The sequence below is a fragment of the Salvelinus fontinalis genome, chromosome 27 (assembly GCF_029448725.1).
Source record: "Salvelinus fontinalis isolate EN_2023a chromosome 27, ASM2944872v1, whole genome shotgun sequence".
In the NCBI taxonomy this organism is placed as follows: Eukaryota; Metazoa; Chordata; class Actinopteri; order Salmoniformes; family Salmonidae; genus Salvelinus; species Salvelinus fontinalis.
The window spans coordinates 10,537,929-10,560,656 of record NC_074691.1 but is presented as its reverse complement, the minus strand read 5'-3'; the positions used below and the strand labels follow the sequence as shown (position 1 = coordinate 10,560,656).

The 22,728-nt window shown below is 48.3% G+C and overlaps 1 protein-coding gene across 1 annotated transcript in view; it reads right to left on the bottom strand.

Moving 5' to 3' along the window:
* Positions 1–22,507, bottom strand: part of LOC129825009 (DNA polymerase zeta catalytic subunit-like) — a 49,104-nt gene extending 26,597 nt beyond the window's left edge. The window contains exon 1 of the mRNA XM_055884643.1: positions 21,543–22,507. Coding sequence (XP_055740618.1) covers positions 21,543–21,681 — 139 coding nt within the window. The 5' untranslated portion in view covers positions 21,682–22,507. The remainder of the gene's footprint in view (positions 1–21,542) is intronic.
* Positions 22,508–22,728: the final 221 nt, after the last annotated feature.

The following is a 22,728-nucleotide window of genomic DNA, read 5'->3' as shown; positions in this document are numbered from 1 at the left end:
GAGGAGGGGGGGGGGTCCAGTAAAATAGCTCGTACACACTTTCCAACCGCGGGAAGAGAAATGCAGCCATCCAAGCCCTGCTCAGACAGACTGATGAAAAACAACAAAGGTCTGTAAAAGGAGCCTTGAATCATGAGTGCACGCCACCACAATGTCAAGCCCGTCATTACTAACCAACCGGATAGTAGACGGGGGACTGTCTCCATGAGGGAGGGAGACGGGGGGGGGGCGACTGATGTGGAATGAGGTCATCGTGAAGTTGTGTAGTTTGCGTAAATAAATAAATAAATAAATATTCTGTGTGTGACAGAACTAAAAAGGAAGCCAAGCCATCTAGACCTCACTGGTAGTCCTGTTCAGGTGTGGGCTATTCCAGGCCTAATATCAGATACGTAATACGATACCATCCTACTCTGAATAGGGACCATGTGGCTGTGGGACGGGGACTAGAGACCATGCAGACCAGATGAGACGGAAGGACTGACAGCAGGAGGAGGCAGTACAGAGCCTCTCCTCTCCCACACGTCAGCCCCATCTGTCCGCTAGGAAACCCGCGCATGTACTCACGCACCCACACAGAGAACGCCACACGGTCCCTTAATATCACCATTTGTAGGGGAATTGAGGAGGGGCGGGGGAGGGGTTGTTGTGGGTAATGGAGTTCTATTTTTGGGGGGGGGGGGGGGGCTTTGGCACTGTAGTCTCCCCCAGCCTGGTCCTGCCCGCTGCGTGACAGGTGCTGTCAAGTGCATAGCCGCAGCAGTCCGCAGTTCCCTGGGCCCAATTGTTCAATCTGAACCCGTGGCATGGAGTATTTCTGCAGAAAAAACAGCCAACGCAAAAACAACATCCTGCATATCTCTACAACCATGCAGCGGGTGACACGGGAAGTGGTCAAAATATACAAAGAAACAGATAGGGTTATGTCATCGTGAGGTGGGTGATGGCAAACAAGACAGCGACCAAGAGAAAGCAGCTCTCCAGGGAAACCCCTTACAGACGACAGAGGCAAACAACGCAGCATGTGAATTGCTTTCAGTTTCAACACGGCGAACGGCCTCATCTGACATCCAGTCCTTTCACCACCACAGAAACAGACAGTCAAGGCAGGAAAAGTGCACTAGGCAGAGTGTGTCTTCTCTAAGGACAGACAGACAGACAGACAGACAGACAGACAGACAGACAGACAGACAGACAGACAGACAGACAGGTAGACTGGCATAGAGCCAGTCGAGGGCGGAGAGGGCAGACAAAAGGAGCTGCGAGGTAGGCTAGGTACAGTTGGGAACGTGTGTGTGTGTGTGTGCCTTGCTAGCGAACACAGTCGTGACACACAGACACACACAGCCAACGCCATTGGTGAAGCTGCTACTGCAGTTGCTAGGTAACGGAAGCCGGCAAGCAGCACAAGCCCCTGACAGACAGCGGGGAAATATAAACAAGTGATTCTTTCCACGCAGCTGGCCGGTAAGGAGCGAGAGGAAATAAAGATAGAGATAGAGAGAGAGCGCGCGAGAGAGACACAGAGAAAGAAAAATAAAGTGAGAGAGGGAGAGATAAAAAGAAAGAGGCAGATAGTCTCTCTTTCTAAGAGACCAAGAGAGAGAGAGACAGAGACAGAGAGAGACAGATTCTCTCTCGGTCTTTTAGAGAGACTGAGTGAGTAAGAAAGAGAGTGAGAGAGAGTAAGAGAGACTAAGGGAGAGAGAGGAAATGAAAGAGGGAGTTGTGACTGACTGAGGTCTAGGCCCTAGGGCTGCTCTCTCTCTCTCTCTCTCTCTCTCTCTCTCTCTCTCTCTTCCTGTCTGAGTAGAGAGTAGTCCCCAGCCACCCGACAGCTCCTGACCGCCCCGCCCCCCCCCCTCCACCCCCCCCCCCCCCCCCCCCCCTGACCGAGCGGGGCTCCCTGATTTGTTAATGGGAGGGAGAACCAGACCAGGAGAAGGGACTGTGGGGCTACTGCAGACAGGGCCCTATCATAGAGTTAGATAGAGGACGCAACATTGCAGCCGTCCCATTATGGCATCTGCTAGAGCATGGTCAGCACAATTGAGGACATCTCAATTTTGAAGTAGTCCATTTTATTCTTCTTCTACGAGTTGGGAAACAAACTGAAAGAGTTCACACTGCCACCAGGAGTGCATTGTTTGAACAGCAATAAAGCCCAAGTTTGTGAATTACTGCCACCTGCAGTTCTGGAATGTTTGGTCACGAGTATAATTCATTGGCTGATCCCTCCTGATGACCAGGATGGAATGATGTGATCCTTCCTTAACCCATAGGAATTCCCACCCAGTTAACTACTTCAAAATGGGGAAAGTCCTCAATGGCGCTGTCCATGCTAAAGCGGGGCACTAGAGTCCTGTATAGAAACTATCTACAGGAAGGAACATGGAGGCAGCGATGATGATTCTCTCTCGTCTCCTCTCCTATGCCTCCCTCTCCTCCTCCAGGTCTGCAGCAGGCGGCGGGTCTGAATGACTCAGCATTACAGCAGCAGCTCCAGTCTGTCAGTACTGTAGAGTTACAGTCAGAGTGCTGCCTGCTAGCTGCTACTGTACACTGCTGCTGTCTGTGAAGAGACAGACAGACAGGTCTATAGGAGTCCCTCTCACTGCATGGAGCAGCAGCAGCACTTATAATAAATATGGAAATTAGCCTGTGTGTCCGTGTGTGCGGGGGGGTATGTATGTGAGAGTTTGCATGCACGTGTGTGTGGCGCAACTAGCCTCTCAGATCCTCCATCTTGATGAATACCCATTCATGCTCTCGCTGGACTGGACCTGATTGATTGCAGGAAGCTCCGGGTCACACAGAACAAGAGTGTGGAGCTGTATAGAACCCTTCTCTCTGTACAATTTGGGCCCTGAGGCACATCCCACAGATGAATGTAGCTTCGGAGTGAGGGGGAATCTGGGAGGGAGCGAGAAATGCAGGGGGAGGGCAAGTCCCTCTTAGATGGGGGTCTGTACGGGGGAACATCCCCTCTGCTATTGCCTCTGGGCAAGAGAAATAAAGAACATGGACAAAACTTGGTCAGGGATTAGGACTGTGGATTATGGACAAAATACCAACTGGGTTTTACAGTAACAAGAGAATAAGGCCAAGATGTTCTAATGAGTTGAGAGAACAGAACTGAGCACCGTGGTGGAGGCTCGTTAACACAGCCTGAGTCCATGTCGAGGACATAATATCTGCCTGGTCATGTACCGAGTCCCTAACACTGTGGGCAGGATAGCGGGGAGACGAAAGGTTCATGGAAACCTAACACTGGTAGCTCAACATCTGGCGAGAGCCTCCTGCATCGTCCGTCTCGATGCCATGGAGCGACAGAAGAGGGTTGGGGTAGAGAGCGAGCGAGAGAAGTGTAAGAGGGGGCGAGAGAAAGAAATAGCGAAACGGAGTAAGAAAGCGAGCGAAAGGGAGTAAGAATGAGAGCGAGAACGATCAGAGGGAAAGGCAGAGCAAGTTAGTCTGAGGAAGAGACGCACCTGGCATCATCAAATCTAACCCCCCTACCCATTATGCTGCTTCATAAGAGTCACGGTTTCCCTCTATCCCTGCCAGAGCACCTGCAACAAAAAAAGAGAGAGAGAGAGAGAGAACCTCACAGCCCAACCCACCAGCGGCCTGACTGACCAGACATCTCCCCATAGCCCTGTATGGTACGGAGAGAAGGAGGGACGGATGGCAGGAACAAACTAATGGGTGCCGCATGAAGATAGTGTCGATCAATAAAGCTTCTGCTTGCTTAGCAAAGATCTGCACCGTCGTTTATCTTCCCGCCCTTCTAATGAGTTTTAAATGCAGGCGGGTGCGTCATAACTCCTCGCACAGACACGCGGCCGTTCTAAAACACATCACAGTAAACGCCGGGGGGGGGGGGGGGGGTCTCGTTTTACATTAGACTTCAGGGTAATAAAAACGGGAATATGTTGAGGGAATATCAATGTGCCGTGCCTGTCCCTAGTCTACATCGTGCAGATGGAGTCACCCATGGGAGAGGGAGGGTGTCCGCGTGTCGAATCTCACGCGACGGTTCAGTTCCACGGGTTCACTACAGACGCCATCCTGCACCACGACACGAGAGAGAGAGGGGGAAAATACTTGTTTGAGGAGGAGGAGGGCGAGAACAGAGACTGCAGTGAAGGGAAGAGGAGAAAGAAAAGAGATGAATGACTACTTTAAATCACATCGCTCTAGTCTGAGGGATTTACTCCAGTCACCCGCTGGTGGCGGCGGGGGTGGGGGGGGTGAGAAATATATGCCGCTGCTTTATAAAGTATACTGAACAAAAATATAAAAAAGCAGCATGCAACATTTTCAAAGATTTTACTGGGTTACAGTTCATTTCAGGGAATCAGTCAAATGAAATAAATGCATAAGGCCCTAAAAAAATAGATGGATTTCACATGACTGGGACTACAGATATGCATCCGTTGGTCACAGATACCTTAAAACATTTATTTTTTTTAAAGTAGGCATGGATCAGACCACCATTTCCCTCATGCAGGACATTGCATAGAGATGATCAGGCTGTTGATTGTGGCCTGTGGAATGTTGTCCCACTCTTTAATGGCTGTGCGCAGTTGCTGGATATTGGCAGGAACTGGAACACGCGGTCAAATGTGTCATTCCAGAGCATCCCAAACATGCTCAATGGGTGACATGTCTGGTGAGTATGCAAGGCCATTGATGGACTGGGACATTTTTAGCTTCCAGGAATTGTGTACAGATCCTTGTGACATGGGGCTGTGCATCATCATGCTGAAACAAGAGGTGATGGCGGTGGATGAATGGTAAGTCAATGGGCTTCTGGATCTCGTGTGCATTCAAATTGCCATCGATAAAATTCAATTGTGTTTGTTATCGAACTTATGCACACCCATACCATAACCCCACCGCCACCATGGGGCACTCTGTTCACAACGTTGACATCAGCAAACCGCTTGCCCGCACGACGCCACACAAGTGGTATGCGGTTAGGAGGCCGGTTGGACGTACTGCCAAATTCTCTAAAACGATTCGGCTTATGGTAGAGAAATTAAATTCTCTGGCAACAGCTCGGGTGGACATTCCTGCAGTCAGCATGCCAAGTGCACCCTCCCTCAAAACTAGAGACATCTGTGGCATTGTGTTGTGACAAAAACGCACATTTTACAGTGGCCTTTTATTGTCCCCAGCACAAGGTGCACCTGTGTAATGATCATGCTGTTTCTTGATATGCCACACCTGTTCGGTGGATCGATTATCTTGGCAAAGGAGAAATGCTCACTAACAGGGATATAAAGAAATGTGTGCACAAAATTTGAGGGAAATAAGCTTTTGGTGCATATCAAACATTTCTTGGATCTTTCATATCAGCTCATGAAACATAGGCCCAACACTTTCCATGTTGTGTTTATATATTTTTTCAGTATAACTGGCCAGTATGATGTACAGGTCTTCTAGCAGACACTACTTAATGCTAGTCCTGGGTGAGACTATTGAAATGCTGCCAGCACAGCAATTTATGAAGTGGTGTTTGGTGGTATGCAGGAGGAGTAAACAGTGTGTTTGCCATGCTGTGGAGAGACTCTGATCACACTGTGCCTGTGTGTGTGTGTGTGTGTGTGTGTGTGTGTGTGTGTGGTAGAGACACTCAGGGAGGAGGAGGAGAGAGGCAGACATCGAGGCGGGGTGCTGCTATTTTTGGCCTTGCCTGGCTGCGAGGAGCGAGTCTGCTGATGAGCAGAGCAGAGGTGGAGAGGACACAGACAGGGGCTGCTGAGCAAGGAGATGAGCATGTTGATCTATTTACAGCTCTACCTAGCCCTGTGCTCCATTCATACACCACTGTATAGCCTGTACTGTGCGTGTGACTGTGTGCGTGTGTGTTAGGATGCTGCTCATTAACTACCCTCTGTCCGGATACCCGCCCACTGCCACCCCATACACCATCCTCCTCAACCCCCCTCCATCACACACACACCACTGCAATTTAGGCACAGCGATAATGCACACCGGGTCCCTTCAATCACCCATCCTTCAAAGTGCCTATGCAAATTGTATTGCTTTAGAGCGACAGGGAATAAACAAAGGCGTGAAGGTAGGTCCGTTTCTTTATGGGCACCTCACCCTCTTTCACTCAGAATAGAACACTGCCGCAGCTTCCTGCTCGGCATTCTTCCCTGTTCTTTGCTTTACACAGTTGGCCACGTCTCCAGATCGGAGTCCGACACAAAAACCTCTCCGGTCCTGCCTGAAATTCCACAGCGCGGTAAAACCAGGAACGTCAGTTCACTCACTGACCGCCCTGTTCTGTAACGCCTCGTCCTCCGTTCGTTGAACACTGAGCAGCTGCTATACAGTGGTTTAACCAGGCGTGTCCACCACGGACTGCATCCAGATCGGATTCCGAACTCAGGCCAGTGTCTTCAGCTGTGTCCTCAGGCCTCCAATAGAAATCAGCGTAAGAGGCTGGTAGCCCTGAAATGCTTCCCTTCCTCTCAGTGTGTCACAGGTTCCATTGTGTCATTGCTAGGAGCCAGAAGCCTCCCTGGCTGAGGTGACTTCATGCTGGGAGAGAGACTGTGGTGGTCCCTGGGCCAAACCTGGAGCAGACAGCAGAATACTCCCTGTGACTGCGCTGTGTTTTCCCTCTCCCTCTCCACAGCCAAGGCCTGTCCTGGCAGACCGCCTGACTCCTGAGCACAGAGTGGGACAAACAAGTCACTGGACGTCGATTACCAGCTCTCAGCGAGCAATTTCCTACAGCATTCCCAGTCGTTCCTTCCCATGTCCTGTACCCCCAGACAGTCCTTACCCCCAGACAGTCCTGAGGCAGACAAAGGCCCAAAGGTCTTTATGAAATCTCTGCAAGGGAATTCCTAGATCATTCCCAGACAGCCCTTATCTACAGTCCTGACTGAGGCATGAAACACCTCTAAGTCTTTGTGAAGCTCCAGACTGGAACAAGCGGTCTCCTGCTGGGTTCAGTAAAGACATCCCTGGCACTTCAGCGTGCTGCGGAACAAACAGACCAGACGGCCCTGCCAACCAGTGCCAGGCAGGAGTCTTAACAGATGGCCAACCACCTAGCCTCACGCGGGAACCTGCGGAACACACACACTCACCCACGAAAAACAGCAGAATACAATATCATGTTTGATTTTGTCTCTGACTGAGGTGTGTCACAACAGCACATTCTTCTCCAGACCTCATGGGTATAGGCCTATGTTGTGAGAATCCATCCGAGTGGAAGATGTAGGTGGCTGGGCAGTGAGCAGGGGCCCCCTTCCGCTACCATCCATCTCCGGTGTGGGATACGAGTGGCGATAACAGGCCCCAGTTCATTCATCCAGTGAAGGTGTGAGGGCACTAATGATCCCGGTACAGCGGACTAACAGCACAGGCCTCCATGCCCTCTAGTGTGTCAAAGCAGGGGCACACACACACACGCACAACAGTGTTTGCGCTGCAGTCATTTAGCTGTGGCGCAGCACCACGGCAAAAATCATTGCCGTTAAGGCAATAAATATATACGGAACACAAAATAATATTTTGAAGATCGAGAACAGTGAAGTCCACATTGACTTTTCGTCTTTAAACAATGAATAGGTTAAACAAATAACCCCATAGTACAATAGTATATCTATTTACCTAGTCGACTTGTTGTTGTGTGTTCTATGCGAGAGAAACAGGCTATTCCTCTCAAGGTGTATTCCAGTTGCGAGTGCCATTGGGAGGGGAACATGCATCCAGACAAGCAATCCATGCACAACGACGCTCAATGCAATCACGGGAGACCTTTTAAAGATGGCCTTCGTTATAAAGAGGGAGATCCAGCTTTCCATTCCTACTTTAGTGCACAGGGGAGAGTGGTGCTAAATTTAACACGTGTCTATTGTAGGGTAACTTGGGGTAAAAAAAAACACCACCCTACCTCAAATACATTTTTGGGGGCGTAACTTTAGTTGTGATGAGACAGATTAGGTTTTTTGTTGTTGAGCAAGAGTGGCAACCAGGGAAAGTGTTCAGGGGAGAATGGTGACATGAAGTGGTTTCTGTGAGAAGTACAGACAGGGGGTGTTTTACCCCGGGTGGCAGAATACCCCACGTTACCCTAACAGATACCTACATTATAGTCACTGTGTTCATGCAATTTTTTGGAACATAAAATTCATCAATATGATGCTAACTAGTTAAAAGATCACATTCGGGGCCTCCCGAGTGGCGCAGTGGTCTAAGTGTAACAGTTGTAACTTTACGTCCATCGCTCCACAAAAGCCGCGGCCCTTGCAGAGCAAGGGGCAACACTACTTAAGTCTCAGAGCAAGTGACGTAACTGATTGAAATGCTACTAGCGCGCACCCGCTAACTAGCTAGCTATTTCTCATCCGTTACATAAGGCACTGCATCGCAGCTAGCTATGCCACTAGAGATTCTGGGTTTGAGTCCAGGTTATGTTGCAGCCGGCTGCGACCGGGAGACCCACAATTGGCCCAACATTGTCCGGGTTAGAGGAGGGTTTGGCCGGCAGGGATGTCCTTGTCCCATCGCGCACTAGCGACTCCTGTGGCGGGCCGGGCGCCACAGCACCAATACGTTTCCTCCGACATATTGGTGCGGCTGGCTTCCGGGTTAAGCGGGCACTGTGTCAAGAAGCAGTGCGGCTTGGTTGGGTTTCGGAGGACGCACGGATCTCGACCTTCGCATCTCCTGAGTCCGTACGAGAGTTGCAGCAATGAGACAAGACTGCAACTACCAATTGGGAAGAAAAAAGGGTAAAAAAAAAAAAAAAGATGACATTCGGGATCTAGCTAATGATTAGCCCAATAGGGTAAATGCAGATAGGCAACTCGGTCCTTCAATTATATTTATTTATAGCCACTATGCTGCATCAGTTGGGCCACAGGGGATAATGCTAATTGCTTATGGTATACGTGATAATATGGATGGGCTATATGTTGGTCTGGGAATTGCCAGGGACTTCACGATACGATATTATCACGATACTTTAGTGCTTATATGATACGTATTAATTAAGATACTCCCGGTTCTATATGTATTGTGATTCGATACTGTGATTTTATTGCCATTCGATGTCACCAAATGTCTGCTGCAGAGGGACGAGAGAGAGCCATGAGAAATCCACATTTTGATCGGTCATGGAAATAAAAGTGCTGAAAACAAATGGTCTCCCTTATTTAAAAAGAAGATGGAGAACAAGCTATGAAGGAAAAATACTGGAGTTTTGGTGCAGGTACAGCCAACTAGCGCAAAAATAATATTGCGATATTGTCAAAATGATACATCGTCAAGAATTATATCCCGATATGTAAGTATCCACCCCCCCCCCCCCCCCCCAAATCACTAGCTTATATGCATGGTCCAATACGTTAAAATAATTTTAGCAAACTAATTTAACAATATGTTATTGGGCTCATTTCATTTTGGAGTAAAAAGTCACCAGAACTGAGCTTGTCATTCCTTGCCATTCCTTCTCCATAAAAATTGCTGTGACCTTCTCCCCCACTGATACGCATATTTCCAGAGGAAACACACACACACACCACCACAACAACCCCCCTGAGGGGGACAGGAATATACGGCCAAGCCGTCAGAGAAACACTATGACCGGAGGAAAAGCAGGATAGTAGGTTCATCAGCTGGGACCACTAACACCCCCGTCGCTGTAGCAACATGCCTGTACGGACGCTTCTTTATCCAGGGCGAGTCATCGCTGCACAGCTGCCCAATGTCAGACGTGGTGAGATAGACAAATCGATGACCTTTCAATGAGCATCACCTGCACCACGGCACACCTGTCTCAACCAGCCGCATTAATCAGGTGGGCTAGAAGGGTGTGTGTGTGTGTGTGTGTGTGTGTGTCTGCCAGACCTGTGCGATTAGCGCGACGGCAGCCTGTCGATCGATGTCCTGCCAGCTCTGGCTGTGCTCACACAAACATGTTCAATCAATCAAAGTCTGCACGTCCAACCAACTCAAGAAGCGACGGCAGCAAGTGAGCCATAAGATACAAACACTGAGAAGGTGAGGTGAGGAGGCCAAGCGACTAACATTCCACGGCGAGTGTCTTTATCAGCGGGATAGAATGACAGAACGGTAGCGAGAGGAGGAGGAAGAGAGACGGAGAGGGGCTACAGTCCGGTTCACTACCACTGCAGTGGGTGACCATCGCAGTGGCGCGCGCAAGTCCACAGAACCACAGTGTTATTGTGGTCCAGTCCTCTCGCCTACTCCATGTTTATTTGTGGCCCACTAATACCAGTGGCCCTCTGAGCCCCCCCTCTAGCTAGAGTAGAGGGGGAAGAGTATTACTAGCAGGCTGAAGAACTCAAGAACGCTTCATTCCCACATAGTCCAGACACAAAGCCACATCTGTCTGACCACAGACCCAAGCACTCTGCTTAATGATGAGGAGCGTCAGAGGAGGACAGACCAGAACAGCACAGCCTGAGGGCAGGACAGAACCCACTGTAGATGCGACGACAACTGGAGGAGGGGAAGAGGAGGAGATGGAGTGGCGAGAGGGGGCTGTGAAGTGCAGTATGCTAGTATGCCAACACTGAGGCAGGGGCCACACATCCAAACAACCTGTCCAGTCAGATTAGAAAGCACCGACTTCTCTCTCTCCCTGCATCTTCACTAATGTTTTCCACCGTGTTGGAGCTCAGGTATGTGACCGTGGCCCAGGGTGATGAAGGAGGGGTGTCAGGGTGAGAGGCCGATGAACTTGACAGGGTCAGGGAGGGTAAAGGCCAGGGAGGGCAGCTCCAGTCCCACACGCATCACTGACCGGGCCCCCCCCTAAACAGGACACAGGAACACAATGTGACATGACACCTGCAGGGACAGGTCGTCTCTGACACTGGAAGAGAGGGAGTAGCTGTGGAACAAGGAAGGTGGTGGGGGGGGTTAGGAAGAGAGAGAAATTGGATCTGCAGGAACTGATTGAACAGTAGGTAGAGGAGAACAAAGGAACAGAAGAGGGGGCGAGGGGAGAGGGAGAGCACGGGGAGAGAAAGAGCGAGAGAAAGAACAAGACAAAGGAGAGGGGAAGAGCGCGAGAGAAAGAACGATTGCGAGAGCGACAGAGAGAGCAAGAGAGGAAGGGAGAGTGAAAGAGCGCCAGAAGAGCGCCACAGACTGTGACCAGCGGGCAGGGTATCCTCCGTGTCTGCGGCTCTCAGTCTGACAGCAGTGTGTAGACTAGCCTGACGACACACACACGTACATGTGCATACACACACGGCAGGGAATGAACAGCGTCAAGGAATGACTTCTCTCCCTGCATCTTCAGGTATGTGACTGTGGCTCAGGGTGAGCTTGACAGGGTCAGGGAGAGTAGAGCACAGGGAGGGCAGCTGCAGTCCCACATGCATCTCTGACCTAGTCACATTCTGACATGGGTCCCCCCCCCTAAACAGGACACAGGAACACAATGTGACATCACACCTGCAGGGACAGGTCGTCTCTGACACTGGAAGAGAGAAAGTAGCTGTGGAACAAGGAACAAAAAGGGGGGGGGGGATTAGGAAGAGAGAGAGAAATTGGATCTGCAGGAACGGATTGCACAGTAGGTAGAGGAGAACAGAGAGAGAAAGGCCGGCGTAGGTAGACCTGGCTCTCAAGAGAAGACATTTTGTGGGCAGTGCGCACACAGCCTGAGGTGGAAACTGAGCTGCACTTCCTAACCTCCTGCCAAATGTATGACCATATTAGAGACACATATTTCCCTCAGATTACACAGACCCACAAAGAATTAAAAAACAAACCCAATTTCAATAAACTCCCATATCTATTGGGGGAAATACCACAGCGTGCCACCACAACAGCAAGATTTGTGACCTGTTGCCACAAGGGCAACCAGCGAAGAACAAACACCATTGTAAATACAACCTATATTTATGTTTATTTATCTTCCCTTTTGCACATAATGTAACATTTGAAATGTCTTTGCTCTTGTGGAACTTCTGTGAGTGTAATGTTTACTGTTCAATTTTATTTCACTTTTGTTTAATATCTTCTTGACTTGCTTTGGCAATGTAAACATGTTTCCCATGCCAATAAAGCCCTGAGAGGAGAGAGAAGAGTGACCAGCGGGTAGGGTATCCTCTGTGTCTGCAGCTCCCAGTCTGACAGAAGTGTGTAGACTAGCCTTACGACACACACACACACGTCAGGGAATGAACAGCATCACCGTGGACACGCAATCATGCAGTATGTCTGACCACACATTTTTTACATTACATTCTAGTCATTTAGCAGACGCTCTTATCCAGAGCGACTTACAGTAGAGTGCATACATTTTTATTACATTTTACATACTGAGACAAGGATATCCCTACCGGCCAAACCCTCCCAAACCCGGACGACGCTATGCCAATTGTGCGTCGCCCCACGGACCTCCCGGTTGCGGCCGGCTGCGACAGAGCCTGGGTACGAACCCAGAGACTCTGGTGACTCTAGTGGCACAGCTAGCACTGCGATGCAGTGCCCTAGACCACTGCGCCACACATGCTGCTGGTTGACCATTAGGCCTGGACGCTTCTGTACTAACAAGCAGTCCGATCCAGGCTATCAAAGACACACACATTTAGTGTTAGAGAACGTAAATATTAATTTAGTCAGAAACTGCCAAGCAGTCTGGACTGGAGAGTGACTGTGAAATTCTAAATATAATGACAAATGGATACCCTTGTTCGACGGCGGTCAACAGAACAAAGGGAGACCGGCGGTTTCTGAATCTGAATTGAACTTTCCTATGAAATAATATAATATGCAAATGTCTTCCCTTGAGATATTAAAAATGTGAGAGATGGAATCAAATGAAGCTATTGTGTTTCCAGCCTAATGTGCTAGCCAGACCAAGTGTTGCACATGATCTACTGTAGGCTAGTACTGTGGCTAATATCAGTATGGCCGGAAGGCAGCTCTATCAAAATGTTAAAGAGGGAGAGAGAGAGAGAGCGAGAGGAGAAAGAGAGAGTGAGAGAGGAGAGGAGAAAGCGAGTGAGGAGAAAGAGAGGAGGAGAAAGCGAGTGAGAAGAAAGAGGAGAGAGCGAGCGAGAGGAGAAAGGAGAGAGGGGAGAGAGAGAGAGAGAGAAAGAGGAAAAAGAGAGCGAGAGGAGAAAGAAAGAGGGGAGAGAGACAGCGAGAGACAGGTAGATAAGAGAGAATTAAAGGAAGGGGAGGAGAGAGAGCAAGGTACCCCGACAACAGCCATCAACATTCAAATCTGAGTTGTCACCAACGTTGTTTTTACGCGCCACTGTCTGCCGGTGTCCAAACGCCCCGGTCAAGATAAAAACACAGCCAGACAACAGGACATTTCCCCTTAACAGGTCTGCGTGCCCATTTTCAGCACGTCGAAATTTGATATTCACGGCATGTCTCTGTGCCACACATCACACAGCGTTGGGGAGGCGTGATTGGTGCATTAGACGAGCGAGACTCCCTTCCTCCCTCTAACACACACACACACACACACACAGAAACCAAATTGCAGCCGATATAGTGCTGTGAGGGAAAACAAGGTAGCTAGGAGAACAAAGGGGATGTGGGGAACGGGTTTAGACATTTCCCTTCAAGAAAAAAAACGGATGCCTCTTATAAAGAGGGCAGGCATGAAACTCTTCTAAAAATGAAGACAGCAGCAGCAGAAGACTACGTTCTGGTCGCCCCAGAATCTCAGTGTTTCATGTAGCCCCCCCTCACTGTGCTCCTCCAGCACTGACAGAACAGAAAGAAGCAAGCTCGGTTGCCTTGAAAAAAAACAAGCCAGGCTATTTTTAGAGCCAGCCAGAATTCCCCATCCCCCTTTAATAAGCCTGCTTTCATACACACTGTGTACAGTGGAACTGTGGAATTAAAAATTGATCTCAAGCCATGCCGTTTGGTCTTCACAAGCAAATTGAGATGCGGGTCCTCACAAGGAGGGGAGCGTAGAATGGAGTGTTCAGAAAGCAGGGCTTTCCGGTCGTAGCTACAGCTTCAAAACAGAAAGCTGCAGTCCTACTTCTCCGTCCCCAATGGCAGATACCTAAGACCTACTGATAAGAATTTAATCCATGCGCGCACGTGCGTGTGTGTGTGTGTGTGTTTTATCAACATCCAGATTGAAGGCAAAGCATAACAGGTTCAAAGCATTCCAGTCCAGGCTTCTTTTAAAATAAGATCTTAAAATCTGCCTGAAACACTACAGTTTTCCTACAACAGTGAGTGGCCTGGGGAACAGAGAGAGCGCCTGAATGGCCCGAGCAGGTCCCCTCTCCCTCAGTTCTCTAACGTAGGGACAAAGAGCCCGGAGAAGAAGAGGAAGGGTCGGAACACTCAGCAGCGACCCAAAGTGACCAAACTCCACGTGCCAACACTGGGCTCCCTGGACCAGAGTGGGACCACACAGGCAGTACCTGCTTTTTAGGGACTCCCTGCATTCAAAGAACACAAATCCACTTAATATCCCAACACAAGCGTTGGCAGGGAGACAGCCCACAGTTACTGAGCACTCTACATCAAACGAGAAGAACACAGGCGTATTTCATAAAGTACCGGGGTGGGGGGGGGGGTTCGGAGGGAAGCATTTCCTGGCCTGACGCTAGCGACCAACGCAAGTAATCCAGCCCAGCTTCACTCAGGGACTAATCGCATTACCTCACTGGCAGGCAGCAGTAAAAAGCTGACCGAATACACATACGAGGCCTACTGATGAGAGCAACAGTCCACTGATATCCCCACACGCCCCTAGTACTGCCTATAATGTGGTTAGGGCAGGCGTTTAAGGACAGAGTCCCATGTCTGCTATAGTCCCGGATGTGGTGGAGAGAGAGCTTGGCTGGTCTGTGCGACCGTCTGTCTGTCGTCTGGCTGAGTGTCTGTCTGTCTGTGACGTCAACCTCCCCTCAGCCTGGAGGTATGTCTGTGGCTCAGTCTGTCAGTGGGATTTGCAGCCAGCAGACGTATTTACCAGCAGCGAGCGGTAGACCCGGCTGGCCACCTCCACCTCTGTGTGTGTTATTAACACAGCATGTCTCCTATTGATTAGACCCGGCCAAAATCATACAGCGCAGAAAAGAGCTGCTCACTCAGACAATTAACCATCCAGCAGTGGCCTGTCAGAAGGTGGGAGATGAAAACACACACGGAGCTGGCTGGGTGAACCGTCAAAGCATGGCGCGGCACCTGCAGGAGTAAGGTGGAGCTCCTCAGACAGGTGCCAGTAACAGAGAGGAGAGGTGGCTGGTTTCTGCTTTCAAAATGGCACCCTATTCCCTATATACAGGTTCCCTGGTCCAAAGTAGTGCACTATAAAAAGGGAATAGGCTGCCATTTGTGACGCGGCATCCAGTGACCAGGGGGCAGGGAGATCCTGGACTCCCTCTGGTGGAGTGACCTTGGCATGGCCTGAGGGAGAGGAGACCGCAACTAGAAAGCCCAACAACAATCAAGATTGACAGCACATAATAGTCCTACACACACACACACGCCTGTCCGCAGCACCGTCTCAGATACAGCCGAGCCCACCTTGAGGGGAGCCCGCCCAGAGGCCAGGCTACAGTGGCTGTGTAGTCACATTCAACTCCCCTGTGCTAATGAATCCACCATCCATCACACAGACATACGGCCCGCCAAAAAATATCAACGTGGCCACCCCACCAAGGTTCCATCTCACTCAGGCACTGCAGACATTTCCTTCTCCTTCTAACAGATCCACAAAATTCTGCCACTAATTCAGCTGAAACAAATCACCTGGCAAAGATGAGCGTAAATGTTCCCCTGTAAGTCTTTAGTCAATTGACAAACTGAAATAGAGGCTTTTCTGTGAGGCTGTGATTGACTTTTCTGTTCACTGAAACCTGTCTACAGTGAAGTCTGAGGGCTAGGTGGGTACAGACCTACAGCATAAAGACCAGGGTGTCACCTAACTCCACCTGGGCGACAGAAAAGGATGGCGGGGACAATGACTGGTGCTGCAGCCCCACATTTCTGCCCTCGGCAGTGGCGACGCATTCAAAAAGCCACTGTAGAACCGGAGGGAGCTATTAAAGCCATCAATCACCCAGGCGCTGCAGCAAGGGCATATGTGTACTGTACAGAAAAACCTCAGGAGAGAGAGAGAGAGGAAGAGGGAGCCGAGAGAGCAATCTGAGAGAGCGAGAGATAGAGAGCACTCAGGAAAAACCTCCCCTCATACAAGACAAAAGGCACACAGTTCAGCCACAGGCCAGACTAAAAAGGTAGGCCTCGATCAGTTCAGCTACAGGCCAGACTAAAAAGGTAGACCTAGAACAGTTCAGCCACAGGCCAGACTAAAAAGGTAGGCCTAGAACAGTTCAGCCACAGGCCAGACTAAAAAGGTAGGCCTCGATCAGTTCAGCCACAGGCCAGACTAAAAAGGTAGGCCTAGAACAGTTCAGCCACAGGCCAGACTAAAAAGGTAGGCCTCGATCAGTTCAGCCACAGGTTAAAGATTTAAGGTATCCACATGCTTCCCAGCTGAAACAGTTCAGAAGAGTTTGTGCATATATTATGACAACGTTGTGGCCTTTTTGTTCGTTTTGGACTTCGGTAAGGGTTTTTTCCGGCTGTCCGGGCACGTTTTTTTTTATTGAGGCAAGCAGAAGTCTACGCCCCTCCGTCGGTGATTGGTCAACAGTAAGGATTCTTCAATAAAGTCTTTGTTGTCATTCAACGAGAGACGACTCGTTTTCATGCACATTTTTTCATTGAGAAATACAGCACGACAGACAATTTTGAGGAAGTGTGTTACTGGCTAGGGCGTCTGAAAAATGGACAAAAAGTACTATTGCCGCTTTTTTCTTATTTATCAAGCGACGGTCTTTTAAGGGAGTACGCGAGCACTCACTCCGAACTGAAGGATGCGGCCGCCTTTAAGAGTAAGCACGTAGTCTATAGCTCAGCTATGGGGTAAAGGCTATAAGGTATATCGCCTTGGCCACAGTACAGACTAAAGGTATTCCGTTCTGCTTTATGTTAGAGGCTATAGGGCTAACTCAGCTATGCGGTAAAGGCATTGGCTACAGTACAGTTATAGATTGAAAGTTCATTGTGATATAAACCTACCAACCCCAGTAACCGTTCAGTCACAGGCTAGAAGCAGCAGCAGCAGGTGATCGTCATCATCACCCAGAGAAAGAGGTGGGGCCCATTCTTCAGCTTTAATGCACTGTGAATCCTCTATAGAGGCCACCTGTAGTATTAAAGAATTCAACGGACAAAAACAACTTCACTGATTTACACCCGTTGCATGGGGGGGGGGGTTTCTAAGCTTTCAAAGTCCGTCATGTGCCTGCGGAACCCTTTGAAACCAGATAGCACTCCTGGAATTCCTGGCTTGATGTGAGGCCCCTATGACAGAGACACGGCATGGCATGGAGCTGCTTCTTCACAACCACAAAGACACGACGAGGTCCCATTACTGTCTCCCATTACTCATGAGAGGGGCACTGATTGGACCACCTTGACGTACTAGGGAGGGAAGGCCCAAAGAGATGGAATGCAAGACAAACAAAAGAACGACCGGCTTTTGTTAATGGTTAATGAGACCTGGACAGGCTGAGAGGGGCGTGTGTGTGTGTGTGTCTTCACTGGAAACCCCCCAACGGAAGGGCTTTTAAAGACCCGGGGCCCCAGTGTCTTGTGACAATAACATCACAGCCTCAGGATTATCAGGGGCCAGGGTTCATGCTGCTCTCTCACAGAGCAAGGCATTCCTCCCTGGCAGCTATTTTTTGGCATCAAAACTAGTCGAAATTGGAATGAGCCTGGAAGGGAATGGATTCAACTGAGGGTAAAGGGACTAGGCCCACAAAAGACAGCCATCCATGTGGCTACAAAACATGACAAATAAGTGGATAGCAATATCCATGTTAAAGTAGCCTAATAAGAAACACAGGCCAAGGTTACATCTTGAGAATGCTAAAGAGTCCAAAAAATTAAAAAAAGGGAGGTAGCAAATCAAAAGAAAAATGACCTTTTGACTAATGAGACGCCCAGTCTTTGAATCCCCCATTACCCTGTTAATGGTTCCAGGAGGAATTCCTTTAGACGGCATTAGAGTTCCCCTGGTGAGAGGTAAAGGGGGAGGAAGGAGGCAGGGGCCAGGAGGAGAGAGGGTTAGAGGGAGGCCCCGTGTTTTATCCCTCGCCGCTGTTCGCTGCTTGACCCCTCATTCAGGTCAATTGGTCATGCAAGTTTCCCCTCCCCTGCACACACACAAACATGTGCACAGGCACGCAAACACACAGCCGAGCAAAACAAACACCCAAAAAAACAGTTCCTGGCTGCCTCTCCCAGGCATTGAGGCAGTGAGAATGCCTGCTGGATCTAGTAAATCTAGCCTTGCTAGACATCAAGCAGGATCAATGCTGCCAGAGCTCAAAGACTGCAGCAAACTGCAACTCCCAGCAGTGTGGGAGAGACTCTGTATTTACCATGCATGGAAACTTCAATCAAGCCTGCCAGTTGCTGCTCGAGCTGGCTGCTGCTGGCCTCTTACATATGCAATGAATTACTGATTACCACTGCATATTGTGCCCAAACACTATCATTTGGCCTAAATGAGCAAAGATTGAGCGCGCTGAAAAGCAACAGAAAACATGAAACCAACAACATCAGCGTCTCCAGCGTTCCGTCATGCATATGGGTCCCTGATGGACGTAGACAGGTAGCTAAGGCCTATAGAGGAGTACATTACATCATGTGCTGTGCAACCAGACAGCAGCACACCACTAGAACACCATGCTCTATTAGGGCCGGGACTGGGCCTCAGGGGCTGGCCAACGAAGAGCAAGCAGCCTAAGTGAAAACAGGAAGTGTGGTGTCGAGTGACAGAGGGCAGAATGGTGTGTCTCTCTTGTCTGCTCTGTGCACATGGCTCGTGTCAGGAGAGGACAGGGAGGGGTTAGAGAAACACCAGGTGCATGTCACACAGGGCCACGCATGTAAACACACACACAGCCGAGCAAAACACACGACTTACTTTTTAGTCCAGCAACTCCGATAGAATGAGATCAATGTTTAGGTTACATGACAGCTTTAAAAGCATTACAGATAAATGTAGACTAGCCTATTTATTGGCGTGTAGGGAGACATAGAGACATGCCAACGTGTTATAGCTCAGCCCTGACGCATGTATACAAGACTGATGTGTGTATTACCTTCGTGTGGGTGTCTGTGTGACCCATTTCCAGGCTATTCTTTTTAACACCAGAAAAACCTGGCATCTTTTGGATGTCAACAGTATAAAGAAAATCTATACATTTCATATACGCTAGTGCAAAAATAAGTCATTTGGTTGTGTTTATTTAGGTACAGTAACATAAACCAGGGGCCGGTCAAGCCCTGGATGCCGATTGTCTGAAAACCGTGGTATACGAGACAATATACCACAGGTATGGACGCAAAACTATTGTTTACTGTTCTAATTACGGTGGTAACCTGTTTATAATAGCAATAAGGCACCTCGGGGGTTTGTGGTATATGGCCAATATACCACGGCTAAGGGTTGTGTCCAGGCACTACGCGTTGGACATATACGCCACACCCCCTCTGGCCTTATTGCTTGATTAGAATATGAAATAACATGTATTTTAAAAGAACAAAATGGCATTTTCATTAGTTAATGTAACTGTAGGCTATATGTACAAAAGAAAATACAAAAAACCCCACCACAATTCAAGTGCTAAAATTGATTAAATAAACACCATCACAAAGATCATTCATTATTAGTTTGTTATTAGGGCAGGTCTTAAGGAACATTGTGCATTTAAGAAAATGCATTTCAAAAGAACAGAATGGCACATCCCGAGTTGAAATATATTACTGCGTTTTGAGTGTTGCGAGTCAACGTGGGGAGCGCAGTAATGCTATAAGGAAAAATATATTTTAGATGCTTTCAAAAGTTCAGAATCTGCTCTCCTATAAAGACATAAAAACAGCTTAACTGCTAAAAAGGTCACTTTTTGACATTTCATTTCCCTGCCTCTGTGTAAATTCCAAGCTAGACTATTATTTACACACGTGAAATTTAATTAAACAGTTTAGGTGAAGTTTCGATGGGCCATCATCAGCCAGTGAATGACAGATGGAGGGGGTGATGACATGTCCCCTTTAAAACTGCTTATAACAAATGTTAGTGATATTAAGATTCTAACAACGACATTATGTTATACAGACTTATTTAGGAAAAGTCAAGGACGGGAGTCATGACAAAAAAAAAAATGGAAGAGCAATTTAAAAAAGAAAATTAGTCAATTTGACACCGTCGGCTCGTCTAGTGTCAAAAATGCACTTCAGCAAAGCTATTCAAAATGGAGAAATAAAGGATTTGTGTTTCTAGTCAAAGCATTCCATATTGTGACGCAATTGCACATTGGAAATATTGAGCCAACACTGATTTAGGCTTGCCACAAGTAATAGAGTGGAGCTGCAGGAGAGTTACAGTAAAACAATGCACACTGCTAATCCCAAAACAGATGCCTTGTTGTATTGTTATTGAACGCCATGGCCTCACAATACCTTGAGGTAAAACAATATCCCAAGCACATTCCAGCAGAATACAAAGCTACGGAATACGTGTAAAATGAAGGCTGTCTGTGCTTGCCTCTCGGAGTGTGACCTCGTGTTGACTAATCGTCTGGAGGTTAGAAAGAATTAACATTATTCAACAGATTACGCAACACAACACAAAAATAAGTGGCGAAAGTCTACATGGCATCGGTGAACCCAACCTATATCCACTTGTTACACTACAGTGCTGTAATGAAACTGGTCAATGAGAGATGCAGGGACATTGTCTGAGTGTAGATATGATAAATAGGGTCAACTTTTTGGGGGGGAGGGGGGTTACAAGCTGTTAGAGCTGCCTCCTTTACAATTCAGAGGTCACCACATGAAAATGTGAGGGGCTAACAGACATAATTTGATTGACACCCTGACCCACACATGAACATATTTCCTTGTGTGGTCTGATTCCAATACATAAGCCATACCAGAGGGCAAAGCGCGTCCGTCCTCCATATTTGGCTCGAAATTACAACCACTTTTCCGTTGAGTGCTGCAGGAAACCAGTTAATCAGACAGACAGTCACACCTCCATTGTAGAAACTTTGTCATGCTGTAATTCCACGTTGCTGTGGCACCATTCCTCAGGTTGTTGGGCACAGAAAAGATACTTCATTTATTTTATTGGAGGTATTGTAAAGTGGGTTATGTGCCAAATGCTGATGATGTAGGTGTGGTGAAGGTCTGTCTGTCCACAGCCCTGAAATGGAACACGAGACTGAAAACAAAGCAACTATGTGAAAGCATCGCTTGCATGCTGGAAACAGTGGCGAGTTGGTGTATGGTTTGTTACAATGTGTCACCTCACTAAACATCATTCAAAAGACCGCTTCTGTATTGTTATAGTTTGAATTGGGTTGCTTTTGTAAATGTGTGTTACATCCGTGCACCGCGTGGCGGTACTGTACCAAGCAGCAGAGGATGACCATATATTAAAAACCAGATGAACATACCTGCTGGTGTTGCCCCGAAAATTCGAACCACTGGTACTTTCTTCACGTCACTTTCTCTGAATTCGTTATAACAGACGTCCAAGTCTTTGAGGGGACTTGCAAGGTAGTAGTCAGCGGTGACGATGCGGACAGCAAACATGACTGCTGTGCTGGATTCAATCAACTACGCTAGCTAAATTATGATCTGGGGCAACATCTAGGAACAGAATGAGAATAAATTGTCTTCGTAATAATGTAGCAACCGAGGAATGGGAATCAGTTGTGTACACAAACTAACTAGCAATAAACCAAAGTCTCGTTTGTTTGTTTATCGAGGCAGCCCGCGGAGTTGCCCATATTCCACCTAGTTTTGCAGGCTAAAAACTATGAAGAGTAATCTGAGCTGCAGCTACTGGGGACCATACCGTAACTAATGGAGGTGCCCCGTGATTCAGTTACTATTGACATAGTCCACTATTCTCCGAATTTACAGGGCTGAAACTAGCTGCCACCCGTCCCTTCAAAAATAACACAATCCTGGGCTTCCACGAGACGTTTCATTGGTCCGAGCGGCCATAGCTAGTTAAACCAGCGAAACCAAAACCACTTTCTCCCCACTCGCCGAATCCGGGTGTTGCTACGGCATATCCATCCGGAAAAATGGGCAATTGTTGAGTTACTCTCCTGCGGAGACAGAATATTTTACTGCACGTATTTGACTTGCAAACAAAACGCTTGAGAAGAGAATCAAGTGTGGCTGGTCTTGCAGTGGTTTCATGTGCGCTTCCAATGTGGCACTGCGGACAAGGCTTCCTCTTCTCTGTAATATGATCACAACACTAACCCAAAGGCAACACCATTCCTCCCCGGCAGACCCTCCCCTAGTCTCTGCCGCTACTGGTTAGCTGCTCGCTACTGACACACTGCAGCAACACGGGTCAGAAGACTCAAGATCCAGTCCCAAATTTTGCTGTTAGAACCACCTAATCTTCACGATTGGCATTGGTTCGTTTACAAGCGCGCAAGTGGAAGTTAGGTTTTCAATTGGTTTACAAATCTTTAGGCGGGACATGGGTATGAAAGACAAAATCGTATTATGCATTTTTAAATCTTCCTATTTGGTTGGGAAATGTTGTGAATATTGAATGGCTGGGCTATGGGACAGTGGATGCGCATTGATAAATCTAATGGCACGGTTAATAGACAT